Here is a 14,152-nt window from a genome sequence, read left to right as displayed (position 1 = left end):
TGACCTGCGTCATGAGCCTGTCGGCGCCGGTGCCCTCCTCGTCCTTGAAGATGATGTCGGCGTTGTAGTTGGGCACGAGGTCCCGGAAGCGCTCGTCGTTGCGCGTGACGCGCTTCTCCGGCTTGCCCGCCGCCGCCAGCGACACCTCGTTCACGTTCGGCACGTGCTGCTTGAAGACGAGCGGCGTCAGCCTCTTGCGGCTGGGTCCGCGCCCGCCGCCGCCCCGGCCGGGCCCGCAGCCGAGCACCACGGCGGGCACCAGCACCACCACCAGCGCCGCCACCACCACCACCCACGCCGCCCTCATCGTGCCTCTGGCTGGCGGCGCATCGTCGACGCCGCGACGCCCTCCACCGGTCCCGGGGACCGCCCGCGCACTCCCTAGTCCGTTTCGTCCGGCGTCCGTACGCCTCCCGACCTCCACCAGTCCGATCTACCACCTGATCCGGAAGTCACTCGAGGCACCAAACTGCACACCTCAACTTTCCCAATCAGTCTCACCGCCCCTTTTGGAGGGTCACTCTTGGCAAACGACGAATTCGACACGAGGTCACTCCGAGTCGAGGCACCTCGATACCGGCTGCTGAGCCCCCGATTGGTGTCACTTCAGAAATGGCCGACACCTGTTCTACTCGCAGGTCCACACTCGTCGAGCACAAAATTCTGCACCACCGCACCCAACACACCGAGACACTCTGGGTCTGTCACTCACACGATAGCAACTGGCCTCGCAGTCTGACACCGCATCCCATTTTCGCAGAGCCCTGACACACTCGAGTGCTCTTCACCAGTCGAGTGGACAAGCTCAGCAGCACTGCAGGAGGAACACTGATGGCAACCCGCTCAGGAGTTTATAACAGTTGGAATCCACCGGTTAACTTCTTTCAGGAATTCTTCCAAAATTGCTCAACACCAAACAAGAGAAGTCACTCCACTGGGATGTCTGTGAACTCTCGTAGATTTTACAAGTCTGAGGAACTGTGGCAGTACATGAAACTAATCAGTCAGTCCCTAAACACTGTTCCAAAAGTTTTTTGGGCCTTGTTGTGGGTTCCAGTTGGGCACTTTAGGGTACAGAGAAGCAGAGAAGGGCGTTTTTTTGGGCGATATTGACAAATGGGTGGAAATATCGTGAGAGATTGAGGGTCTATGAAGAAGCTAGCCCTTGCAGGGGAGGGAGTTTACCAGTGGCGAAGTAGTAGGTTCCAGGACTGTACAGATTCCACCAGATATCTTCGTGCCAGAACTGGCTGGTTCAGTAGCGAGATTTAAGAGGTAAATAGATCCCTGCGTAGGCTGTACCCTGAGGTCTGGACCGGCCTGGAGGTCCCAGTTGGCAGTTCAGAGGAATGGTCGTTCAGTGTTTTTGGGCACTTATTGAGAAGTAAGAGAAGTTCTCGTCGGAGAGCCAGAGTCTCACATGGAAGGGAGTCTTCACCAGTGGAGAAGAGTTGTATGTTGCGAAATTCCACAGATTCCACCAGGCGGAGTGGAGTCACCGACGGCCCCGACGAGTCTCGGTCGTTTTTTTGTGGGCGGAAAAGGAAACCGGCGATGACGGCAGGAACAGATGAGGCGCAGGAGGGGGTGGGAGAAAGAAAGACAGACGGAGAGAGAGAGCAGTTTCCAAGGCGAGGCGAACGGACGTTGCGTCCCCTCTCCCCGGGCTGGAAGAAGCTGGAGCTCGTTCCCAGTGGTACAGGGGGCGAAATAATAGCCCGGGCCGGGCGCTAGCGCGAGGGAGTGGGGAACAAAGAGGCGAAAAAAAGGAAAGGCGGCGACTCACACGCGGACACCGCGAGAGCGAGAGGGCCAGAGAGCGGAGAGCGGCCGGTCGGAAAAAGGACGGCGAGGACGAAACGAGCCGTGCGCAGCGGCCGGCAGGTGAGAGCGGGGGCGGTGGCGGGGGAGGGGCACCTGCTGCCCGGCTGCTCCCTGGCTGCTCGCCGCTCGCTCCGGAGACACTTGTTGAGCGTCCGACCTGTTGCGCTGCCGCGGCGGACTCGAATCCACCGCACTGTGGGTCTGGTCGCGGTGCGGCTGGCTTCGGCGGTGATAGGAGGTGGCAGTGTCCTCTGAATCAGTTAACTGAAAATAAAAAGAAAAAATTGTTTGTTAATCTCCACGACGCGTTTCGAAAGTGTAAACCTTCATCATCAGGAGGATTTACGTTTGTTAGTATGACAGACAGGAAGACAGTTATTGAACTATATGAAATAAAATGGTCACAAATTTTTAGACAACATAGTTGTGTGGAGATGACAGCGATTAATTTAGGGTGACGACTCTAGCGAGCGACCAAATGGTGTAAATTGCCCTGAAGATGACCCCATCGCGGGTTGAAACGGTTGCCGGCAAAATAAATAATGGGATTGTGATTGGCAAATGCATGGCTCTGAGCACTATGGGACTTAACTGCTGAGGTCATCAGTCCCCTAGAACTTAGAACTACTTAAACCTAACCAACCTAAGGACGTCACACACATCCATGCCCGAGGCAGGATTCGATCCTGTGACCGTAGCGGTCGCGCGGTTCCAGACTGTAGCGCCTAGAACCGCTCGGCCACCCCAGCCGGCTTGTGATTGTCATTTTGAATAATTGATTAAAATGGTCATAACATCTGAACGGTTTGCGTTGGGACGTTCAAACTGCACGGTTGGTCGAAGTGAATGATGGGAATTCGTATGAGCTGCATGGTTCGGTTTAGCGACGAAGCCCACTTTCAAAAAAATGGTTCAAATGGCTCTGAGCACTATGGGACTTAACATCTGTGGTCATCAGTCCCCTAGAACTTAGAACTACTTAAACCTATTTAACCTAAGGACATCAGACACATCCATGCCCGAGGCAGGATTCGAACCTGTGACCGTAGCGGTCGCGCGGTTCCAGACTGTAGCGCCTAGAACCGCTCAGCCACACCGGCCGGCAGATGACAACCAATTAGGTAGGATTTAGGAAAGGTAAAGGCACCAGAGAGGCCATTCTGACATTGCAGTTGATAATCGAAGCAAGACTAAACAAAAATCAAGGCATGTTCATAAGATTTGTCGACCTGGAAAATATAAAATGGAGCAAGATGTTCGAAATTTTGAGAAAAAGCTATAGAGAGAGACGGGTAATTTGCAATTATATAATGAGAGTAGATGAGGAAGAACTAAGTACTTGTATTAAAAAGGGTGTAAGACAGAGATGTAGTCATTCGCCCCTACTGTTCATTCTGTACATCGAAGAAGTAATGATGGAAATAAAGGTTCAGGAGTGGAATTAAAATACAAGTTGAAAGGATATCAATGATACGATCCACTGATGACATTTCTATCCTCAGAGGAAATGAAGAACGGTTACATGATGTGCTGGATGGAATGAGCCGCCTAATGAGTACAGAATATGGAGTGAGAGTAATTCGAAGAAAGACGAAAGTAATGAGAGGCAGCAGAAATGAGACAAGCGACAAATTTCACATCAGGGGATTGATGGTCACGAAGAAGATGAAGTTAAGGAATTCTGCTACCTAGGCAGTAAAATAACGAATGATGGACGGAGCAAGTAGGACATCAAAAGCAGACTAGCACTGGCAAAAAGGCCATTGCTGGCAAAGAGAAGTCTACTAGTATCAAACATAGGCGTCAATTCGAGAAAGAAATGTCTGTACGTTTGGAGGACAGCATTGTGTGGTAGTGAAACACGGACTGTGGAGAAACCGGAACAGAAGAGAATCGAAGCATTTGAGGTGAGGTGCTGCAGACGAATGTTGAAAACTAGGTGTACTGATGAGGTGAGGAATGAGGAGGTGCTACACAGAATCGGAGAGGGATATGTGGGAAACACTGACAAGGAGAATGGACAAGTTGATAGGACATCTGTTAAGACATCAGTGAATGACTTCCATGGAACTAGAGGGAGCTATAAGGGATGAAAACTGTAGAGAAAGGAAAGGATTGGAATACAGCCAGCAAATAATTGGAGACATAGATTGCAAGTGCTACTCAGAAATGAAGAAGTTGGCACAGGAACCGCATCAAACCAGTCAGAAAACTTATGACAAAAAAAAAAAAAAAAAAAAAAAAAAAAAAAAAAAAAAAAAAAAAAAAAAAAAAAGGAAGGATCTCTTCGTACATGCATGCATGGCCAAAGGAACCAGGACTGCGGCGACTACAGCCGTTACGAAATACAGGAAAAGTTTTCGCAGTTACAAATATGGACAACTATAACCATCGGCTGTCTAATGGAATGGCGACATGTGGAAGTTTGGTGTCCTGCCTTGAGTCGTGCTGAGGTAGCCAAATGGTACGCCAGCGTGTTCGGTCAGAGGATTAGCTACCCTCTGTAATAAAATAACTGAGTGAACGGATCAGTGAAGAGCCTGAACGGGTGTCACCGGACGCCCGCTCCGAACGAATTCAGCGAACGATATAGAACAAAATGGGATAAAAAAAAGAGGTAAGGCGACGGCTCACGACAAGTTGGAAATCTGGTTCGAGTCCCGGCCCGGCACAAAATTTCATTGTCATCATTCCATTGCGCAGTGGATGGCTGTCCATATTCGCAACTGCGAATATATTTCCCACACATTATTTTCTAGCCCTACTCGTGCAACTACACGAAACTCTTTGATCCCAGCACTACAGCAAAAATTTAATTTCAAAAAGTTTCACAAAACTGACCTTTCTCATCACAGTAAGCAACAAAAAGAAAAAAGAAATTAGCAAAGAGTAAATCAGTTAATTTTGATGGGGTGCTTTCACATTGAAATATGATTTCAAAATTTTTTCACAAAATTAATCTCTATTATAATATACAGGGTTATTACAAATGATTGAAGCGATTTCACAGCTCTGCAATAGCAATATTATTTGAGATATTTTCACAATGCTTTGCACACACATACAAAAATTCAAAAAGTTTTTTTAGGCATTCACAAATGTTCGATATGTGCCCCTTTAGTGATTCGGCAGACATCAAGCCGATAATCGAGTTCCTCCCACACTCGGCGCAGCATGTCCCCATCAATGAGTTCGAAAGCATCGTTGATGCGAGCTCGCAGTTCTGGCACGTTTCTTGGTAGAGGAGGTTTAAACACTGAATCTTTCACATAACCCCACAGAAACAAATCGCATGGGGTTAAGTCGGGAGAGCGTAGAGGCTACGACAGGAATTGCTGATCATGATCTCCACCACGACCGATCCATCGGTTTTCCAATCTCCTGTTTAAGAAATGCTTCTGCTTTAGCCTTTTCCGTAAGATTTTCCATACCGTCGGCTGTGGTACGTTTAGCTCCCTGCTTGCTTTATTCGCCGACTTCCGCGGCTACGCGTGAAACTTGTCCGCACGCGTTCAACCGTTTCTTCGCTCACTGCAGGCCGACCCGTTGATTTCCCCTTACAGAGGCATCCAGAAGCTTTAAACTGCGCATACCATCTCCGAATGGAGTTAGCAGTTGGTGGATCTTTGTTCAACTACGTCCTGAAGTGTCGTTGCACTGTTATCACTGACTGATGTGAGTGCATTTCAAGCACGACATACGCTTTCTCGGCTCCTGTTGCCATTCTCTCGAGCGCTCTGGCGGCAGAAACCTGAAGTGCGGCTTCAGCCGAACAAAACTTTATGAGTTTTTCTACGTATCTGTAATGTGTCATGACCATATGTCACTGAATGGAGCTACAGTGAATTTATGAAATCGCTTCAATCATTTGTAAAAGCCCTGTATGTTTGAAGACAGTAACTTGTTTTCGAAAGAACAGTTACTGCTATTCATCTGTGTCCTCTGTGGCTCAGATGGATAGAGCGTCAGCCATGTAAGAAGGACATCCTGGGTTCGAGTCACGGTCGGGGCACACATTTTCAGCTGTCCACATCGAGGTATAACAACAACACCTGTCGGCAGCTGAGGTTGTCAGTGAGTCATCATTTATTCCAGGGAAAAGCAGCACGGTCATCAGCAGTAACTGTTCTTTCGAAAACAAGTTTCTGTCTTCATATATATAGTTAAAGGCTACCCAGCCATTGACCTTCGTCTGTGCGAATGCGCACAGGTTGCCCAAACTCTTACGGGAATCGCCAAAGCGTGCGCGAGTAATGAGTGGGTGGGCAAATGTCTATAAGGTACATTACATATATAGAATTGTGGACAGTTGGGAATGTCTCACGGGAAGCGTACAAGGGATAAGTCCCTGCAGTCGCGCTATTCAGCTGTGTCCTCGGTGGCTCAGATGGATAGAGCGTCTGCCATGTAGGCAGGAGGTCCCGGGTTCGAGTCCCGGTCGAGGCACACATTTTCAGCTGTCCACATCGAGGTATAACAACAACACCTGTCGGCGGCTGAGGTTGTCAGTTAGTCATCATCTATTATAATAGTTTGAGAAATGCATGATAACCCACTATGGTGTCTTGCAATACATTTACTCACTACTGGGAGTTGTAGTGCCTCAGCAATGGTGCTGTACAGTTTCTGCTGTTAGATATTTTCCTGTTTTCAACGTTTTTTGCTTACTTGAGCCGGTATTATGGCGTTAAGTATCATTTTAACATCTTCAAGTCAGCAGTGGTGTATAATTTGGTTCAAAAAATGGCTCTGAGCACTATGTGACATAACATCTGAGGTCATCAGTCCCCTAGAACTTAGAACTACTTAAACCTAACTAACCTAAGGACATCACACACATCCATGTCCGAGGCAGGATTCGAACCTGAGACCGTAGCGGTCGCGCCTAGAACCGCTCGGCCACAACGGCCGGCTTGTATACTTTGGTTAAATAGCTTGAATGACGTGTGAAGTTGTCAAAATAGATATTTTTCCACTGTGAAGATGATCTATGATGGAAACCAGTAGTGAATAAATATGTTGTGGTGCATCACAGTGTGTTATCATGCATTTCTGCAAGTATATCGATGCTTTAAACAGTCGCCTGAAAAAAAATTGTTTTGTTATCATAGTAAACAATGTATACAAGAATAAGTTGGCAAAAAACAAGCAAGCAACGTTTTAGAATTGTATTGCCACTCTGGAACCACATACAGTTTTGAACCACCCATCATTTCATGACAGATATTTTGAAGCAGTTTCGCATTTTCCTAGACACAATCCCACATTTCGAAACTTCCATGAACTCATAATGCCTAAAACAAATTATAGCTCTAAATAACATGCAGAAACTACCAAAAATTTAATAAATTTAAATCAAAAGGACATTCCGCTCCAGTGGTTCGTTCCGAAATCGCTCATAAAAGTAACAGTACAAATTCATATTTATGTTCTAATAGCTTTAGATGTACGCTGTCAATGATCTCCTCAATACAGCCACTATATAATGTAAAAGGCATTTCAAGTCTCCTCACCGACTGTTGCTTTAAATTCTCCAAGTGATTGCTAAACTGCATCCATACTGCTTCTGGGTTCTCTGTTTTGCAGAAGCATCTGTGACTTCATGCAAAAGGTACAGGTGCCCAAAAAAAATAATAAAATGGTTGCTTCATGCAGAAATCAAAGACAGTATTCTGTCCTTAATGACAGAAGCTCTAAAGTTTTCGTTTTGTTTTGATATCCTGCACCGGAAATGTCTGCAAGTTAAGCAATGTTAACTTCTTTCCGATCTGAGTAAATCATATTTTATTCCCACTTTTGCCTGCTGAAAAAAAAGGAGGAAGAAGTTCGATAGCTAAAATTTCTTTAAGATTGATAATGCTTCTACAGAAGGATGTATAAATACCGTTATATCCAACACAAAGTCGGAGGTCTCAAACTACAATATGGCGATAGGAAGTATTCAGTTTCGAAAGCGTAATAAAATGCTGTAAATTTTGTTTTGTGCAACGTGAATGGTAATATTTGACAGCTAAAGCGACGATAGAGTGTTACACGAGGGCCGTACTTTGATTATTGACAGTTGGTTCCAGAGAACGAACTAAATTAGTAGGTTATGTTTATATTTCCTATCTGCTTCATATTACTTGTAAAATTACTTACGGTGGTGAGATTATTAAACCACGATTATTTTCGAAAAAAATAATCTCATTCCTTACTCTGTTTCATAACAAAGCTCGTACAGAATTTTATCCGCAAGGAACTATCTATTTTTACGAAGGTTTCATGTGACATCCGACTATCGTTCCCTCCTTCTGAAAGGCTGAATGAATTCTTTTGTATTATACACTTAAAAACATGGACACTGAACTTGTATAGGAAAGGAAACAAGGGAACATCACGCACACAGCGACAATAAATGAATGTAGACGTGGCTACAAGGTCGAAGCAGAGAAAGCAAGATTCTTGGTAATGAGTGAAATTGTTGTCATTCGTGCTGTTAAGTATTGTTGGAAGCTGAAGCGGCATGAAGAAAGTATGACAAAAATTATATCCATTTTTTTTTCTTTTTACCGTCCAAGATAACGAAGCTAGCACAAATGTAATTTCTCTTCGCCAATAATGTACCGCAATTTAGCAGTTTCAATAGCTCTAAAGAAACTGTTCGAAGTTGTAATCAGTCATTCAGTTCACTCAGATTAGAAGTGAAATAGTTGGCTTTCGTGTTCTCTGGAAATGACCTTGAAGCTGTTTGGAAAACGTAAGAGATATATTTTCCGAAAGTGAAAACTAGTGGTTTCTTTTTTCAGATACCGCTATTGAGCAATCCCAATGTGTCGTGTGTAATGCTACCTATCCGGAAAACAACGAACTAACAGCACAGTCAAATACATAAGGTCGCGCAACATACTCGTCTGCTAAGTTATTTCCGTTTACCAGCTGGAGCGACATTAGCGCTCCAAGCGGTGAGAAAGGAGACAGTCGCATGTATCGTAAGGATATGTTTTTAATTATTTTTCCGCTTAATTAACGAAGTGGCTATTATATTTTTGCGTTCCATGCATTAGTAAATTCTCAGAGACATGAATTATTGTGAAATCTAAAAAAGCAACCAAATCTCACTGAATTCAGGAAATACTTTCGAACCTGCATATAATTCCAGCAAACTCCTCTGAAAGCAAAACAATACAGGCATTGTATTTCATGCATTAGAAGCATATATTTCTGTTACTCTCTGTTTTTACTATGACAACGATTTATCTTGACACGTAGCAATTTTGTGTGGAGGATATAATGATTTGTTCTTTCTTATTAGACATCACTCGACTTTCGAATTCACGAAATTTTTTGTAAATGTAATAACATTTTCTTCAAAAGACGACTGTGTTAAAGATTCCTGCTCTTTGTGACTCAGAGGTAGCAACGACTGAATAATTGGTTCCTTATGTGTTGAGAAAGGATTTTATTGTTTCTGATGATTTATTGTGACATCTGTGTGGGTTTCTCTTCATCGACGGTTGTGGTGCTTTAAATAATGTGGGTTTTGCATTTCACACAAATTTCCTACGTTCCATTCACAAAGATTTGACTGGAAGTGTAGCGAGCAAAACTTCACTTTTTTGCTGGATGTGCGACACCTTTCTGCAAAAGGGCATGTCTTCCACCGTTTACTAGCCTATTTTTCGTTCTTCAAGCAACATCACATTCTTCAGCAATTGTCTGTGTGTTACCGTAAACCGGGGTGAAATTTGCAAATTAACACATATAACAAATTCTTTTAGTCGGTTTATCCAAATGATCGATTAGATTTGTGTCAGGAGTATAAATCCATATAATCATTTTTTTTTACCTATGATTTTTTAAGCCGCTTGTATCGCTTTACCCCAAATAACATGAAATTACTACCGTATCATGTTCTGAGACCCATAGTATGTATCAAAAAACTATTTACTCACAAAAAATTAGAAAACCATTCTTTGGAAATTAAAGGCAACTCTAGCGAAGAGCTATTGGCGTTGGAAGACGTTACAACGCCTGACTCCTTGATTTCCGGACATAAAAAGTTGTCTCTGTGCCATATGTACTGTTTTAGAAACCTTCCTCCTATGAACCTATTACAACCATTGCCGGTTTCCGATAACCATGAGACTTGTGAGCTATACAACATATCTTTTTTTTGCATGTGGTCTTTTAGTTTTCCAACCAAAAAGTTACCTACATCGGGGGTCACGTAATAAACTTCTGGGGCTCAACTACTTTAGGTTCTTTCTCACCTTCTTCTGAGGCATCCGTCTAGTTTTCTTCACTTTCTACATTACTGTCATGAGATATTTCCAAATGTTCTTGTAATTCTGGTCCCCGGGACCCTCTTGTAAAACCATGGCATCTTGTTTTAGCCGAAAAATCGAGAAAAATTGAATTCTGTAGAATTTAGGTTCAATGGATTGAAGTGATTATGTAAGCCTATCCCCTAACCCCTGGAAGTACCAACGTCTTTTTTTTTATTTTAAAATTTCTAATAACAATAACAAGTTATTAATCATAGACATATCCCTTAACTTTTATAGCAAATCCAGCTGTAGTAAAATGTACGATATTATCTAGAGAGAGCAAAGTTTCCAGTGACTTAAAAACAGCACAATATAAACTGCCAAAGTAAACAATACAACTGATTAGCGAAGATGGCAGGATAGAACAGTTGACTGTCACAGGCCTTAGAACTGACCTAGATGATCAGGGTAACATCATTGTTGCCAACATTGAATTGCCAGAGACATATTATAAAAAAGACAGGTCATTATTCCCAACATTTACTTTGAATTTCCAGTCATATTAGTAAAAAAAAAGAACACTGCAATTTGACTCTGTTCACCCCATTGGACCACTTCACTCCAATTTACGGTACAAGAGAATGGTAAATAAACTATCCCCTAAACAGTTTCATGCCTCTCAGAGGCTTCAGGAAACTAAAGAAACACAAAGGTAGTGTCGCTTTTAAGTTATCATAGTTTTTTTACGGCGCTAAATACGTTTCTTATTGCAAAAAACTTTGTTACAAACTCATAATCAGAAATGTAACTTGCTGACCGCTTGGTGCGCTGTTGTCGCAGTGGATAACAAAAGCGGGGCGTATTTTCGCCTGTGATATTGCTTCTCTGTTATACACCATAGTGATCAACCTTCGCCAGAAACTTTTTTCTTGCTTATTCGCATGTGCCTGAAGATCTACTTCTGTTTTCTAAAATTGTATGAAATACTGAAAATCATATTTCTGCGGTGCTACACACGCTCCATACTGCAAAAACTTTGTTACAGATCGCTGTGAATGACACTATTCGCTCTCATCTGATATCATAAAGAGATGTGTAGCTTGATACCCACTTGGTGCGCTGCTGTCGCGTAAAAAAGACGTGCTTTCGCGACTGTTTTGTTAAGACTCTGGTAACGGCGTGTATCGGTATTTCGTACAGACGCGGAGGTCTCTGTTATATGCCATGCTGACGCCATTCGATGTTGTCAGGCACATTAATTTCTTAAAATAATAAAAAGGAAAACGTTCGGTCGGTATTGGCCCCGTTTGAACCTAGATATCGGACTGTGGTGAAGCAAAGTACTACACATTCCGCCATCGGTGTCGAGAGCACGTGTTAAGACTCGGGGTCTCGACTTGCGGTGCACCCTGTACTTGGAAAGATTGATGCTATTTGCCCGGATCCTTCTATTTTTGTTCTGCCCCTCCGCCGCTTCCCCGAAACAAACTGCCGGAATGCAAGGAGCGTTTTACGGTGGAGGAAAAAACCAAATAAAATGGAAGGAAGGTAAAGAGAGAAAAAAGGTACCCAACTGAGGCTGCAGGAAATTTCTTAAACACAAGACGCAGTAGTAGAGTAAGTCTTACGAGGCTGCTGTGCGAAGCTTTTCATAGTTTCTGATAACATCCGCAGTCAAAGTACGTGCAGCCATACCTTTAATATGGCTGGAATGAAATAGGCATGTCATCTGCGTACTGTAGCCTTGATTCTACGAAAAATCGTGTACAACTGTGGACAAAATACAGGGTGTTCCGAAAAGATTTCTTCGATTCCAAAAGACCGTATTTTCTATCATCTTTATGGAGCACAAGGAACACTTTTCTGAAAGGTAAATGACAAGTGCGATACTAAGCATACCTGTGAAAAACACCTGAAGGTTGTATGCGCAGACAGGTGAAACTTACTCCCTTGTAAAAATCAGACGTTTCTGTTGAAAATGCGCGAGTTAAAAATTTGACACAAGTTTGTATCATAATTCATGTAGAAAGTATAGGCTTGAGAAATAGAATAAATGTTTCAAGAAACACCTTGTACTGTTTACGATATGGTATAAACACCCCACTTCCAGAGTTTGTTTCCTGGATAATCTGTAATGCTCTCGGACGGTGCCTTATATACGTTTCGAAATGTTTTCAGCCTAGTTTAAAATATTTCTGATAGTGACGTAATCTTTATGAAACGTCCCCTTTGAACAATTATACATGACTGTCCTTAAACTGACACACAATATTTTTAGCACAACGCAATCTGACTTTCAATAATCCCTACAAAAGAATGGCCCTGACTAACATTAACCTATACCTTTCACAAATCATTTACCTCACAAAAATCTTCGTTACTCGAACTACTGCAATACAGCGAGCGCCACTACTGCCAGCTAAATAATATATTGAAACTACTGAAGGTACTAACTACTGATAGGCATAGTTAGCAAATGAAAGATTTTAATAGAGAACAAACAATGTATTTACCTTAATAGTGTTGAAAAATCATAAAATACATAGCAGTTCATGACATCCAGTCTTACAAATTTCAACACTCCGCCATTTCTCTCCCCACATCCACCTCTGCTGGCGGCTCACCTCCAACTGCGCAACGCTACGCGCTGTTCACATCCAGCTGCCCAACACTACAATGGGAGACAACAATGCAACTAGCCACAGACTGCACACAGCACAGCCAGTGATTTTCATACAGAGAGCTACGTGGCGTTACCAACATAAAAACCTATACAGCCTACTTACATCTTGGGTCATGATGGACCTTAGAGACTGTCAACGATGTAACATTAGCACAGATGATAAATCTACACATTGTGTGACAAGTACAAAGTTTTGAGGGATATTACTGTTTGTCAGTGAACATAGAATGAACACACAGAAAGATACCGACAACAAGAACGTCATCAGCTTGTTATGAACAGGTTCTCTCGTCAATCTGTAACAGCCAGTATCTTGTCCTAAGTACACTCAAGAGCAGTAAGAATAATAAGTCTAAGTAGCAATTGTTGAGAACATTTGTCTTGGAGAAAATCAGCTGTCTAGCTAAAATACTTAACAATATATTAAAAACAGTCTTGACCTCAATAAAATACTGACTTGTAATGTTAACCAGTTTCCGTCAGAATACGACCATCTTCACACGTTCGTGGAACTACGGCATCTGCTTCTTCAAAGCCACCGCCTACCACCATGGTGTAAATCGTCTGAAGATGGCCACATTCTGATCGAAACACGTTACCATTAAAAATAAATATTTTATAGCCTTCAACACCGTTTTTAATCCATTTTATAGAAGAATTACTTGGGCTCGTGGTAAAGAGCTATTTAAAGAACTTGGTATCCTCACTGCAACAAGGGAGTGCATCTACCAGCCTGTTGAGCAAATCAAGGAAAGCATTACCAAGTAGTCCACGGAAAGATATAGGCGTTCGTTCTTTCCGCGCTGTACGAGCTGGAATAATAGAGAATTGTGAAGGTGGCTCGATAAACCCTCAGCCAGACACTTAAATGTGATTTGCAGAGTATCCATGTAGATGTAGATGTAATAGTTTTCTGCATAATCGTGGAACAAGAGCAAAAGCTCAAAACGGCATTTTGTACCAGGGAAATAAAACTGTATAATAAATTGTCAAAGGAGTTGAAAGAATTACTAAAATAGTTCTCTTGAAATTTGCAGCTAAACAGTTTTTCGGAAGTAGTGTATGCTAAACAATTAAAGATTACTTAGAAGATTAAGAGCAGTGAATAACAAAGAAAGGGAACAACTAAAACACCCTACAACGCTACAATACATGACTATAATGTACAGACTTCACAAGAAAATCATTTGAGAAAGATCTACACTGATGAGCCGAAAAGTTATGGCCCCCTTCTTAATACACTACTGGCCATTAAAATTGCTACACCATGAAGAAATGCAGATGATAAACGGGTATTAATTGGACAAATACATTGTACTAGAACTGGCATGTGATTACATCTTCACGCAATTTGAGTGCATAGCTCCTGAGAAATCAGTACCCAGAACAACCACCT

General features: G+C 42.9%; 1 protein-coding gene and 1 non-coding gene across 2 annotated transcripts in view; one reads left to right on the top strand and one right to left on the bottom strand.

Annotated features, from left to right (window-relative positions):
* LOC124718663 (sonic hedgehog protein-like) overlaps positions 1–12,871 on the bottom strand; it is a 387,181-nt gene extending 374,310 nt beyond the window's left edge. Inside the window, exons 1-3 of the mRNA XM_047244290.1 lie at positions 12,860–12,871; positions 1,787–2,088; positions 5–200 (exon numbers count right to left, since the gene is read on the bottom strand). Of these exons, the coding sequence (XP_047100246.1) occupies positions 5–200; positions 1,787–2,088; positions 12,860–12,871 (510 nt within the window). The remainder of the gene's footprint in view (positions 1–4; positions 201–1,786; positions 2,089–12,859) is intronic.
* Trnat-ugu lies at positions 6,197–6,270 on the top strand. Its single transcript has one exon. It is a non-coding gene; the product is annotated as a tRNA-Thr (tRNA).
* Positions 12,872–14,152: the final 1,281 nt, after the last annotated feature.

Source organism: Schistocerca piceifrons, chromosome 10 (assembly GCF_021461385.2).
Source record: "Schistocerca piceifrons isolate TAMUIC-IGC-003096 chromosome 10, iqSchPice1.1, whole genome shotgun sequence".
Classification (NCBI taxonomy): Eukaryota; Metazoa; Arthropoda; class Insecta; order Orthoptera; family Acrididae; genus Schistocerca; species Schistocerca piceifrons.
This window is presented reverse-complemented; position numbering and strand designations above follow the sequence as displayed.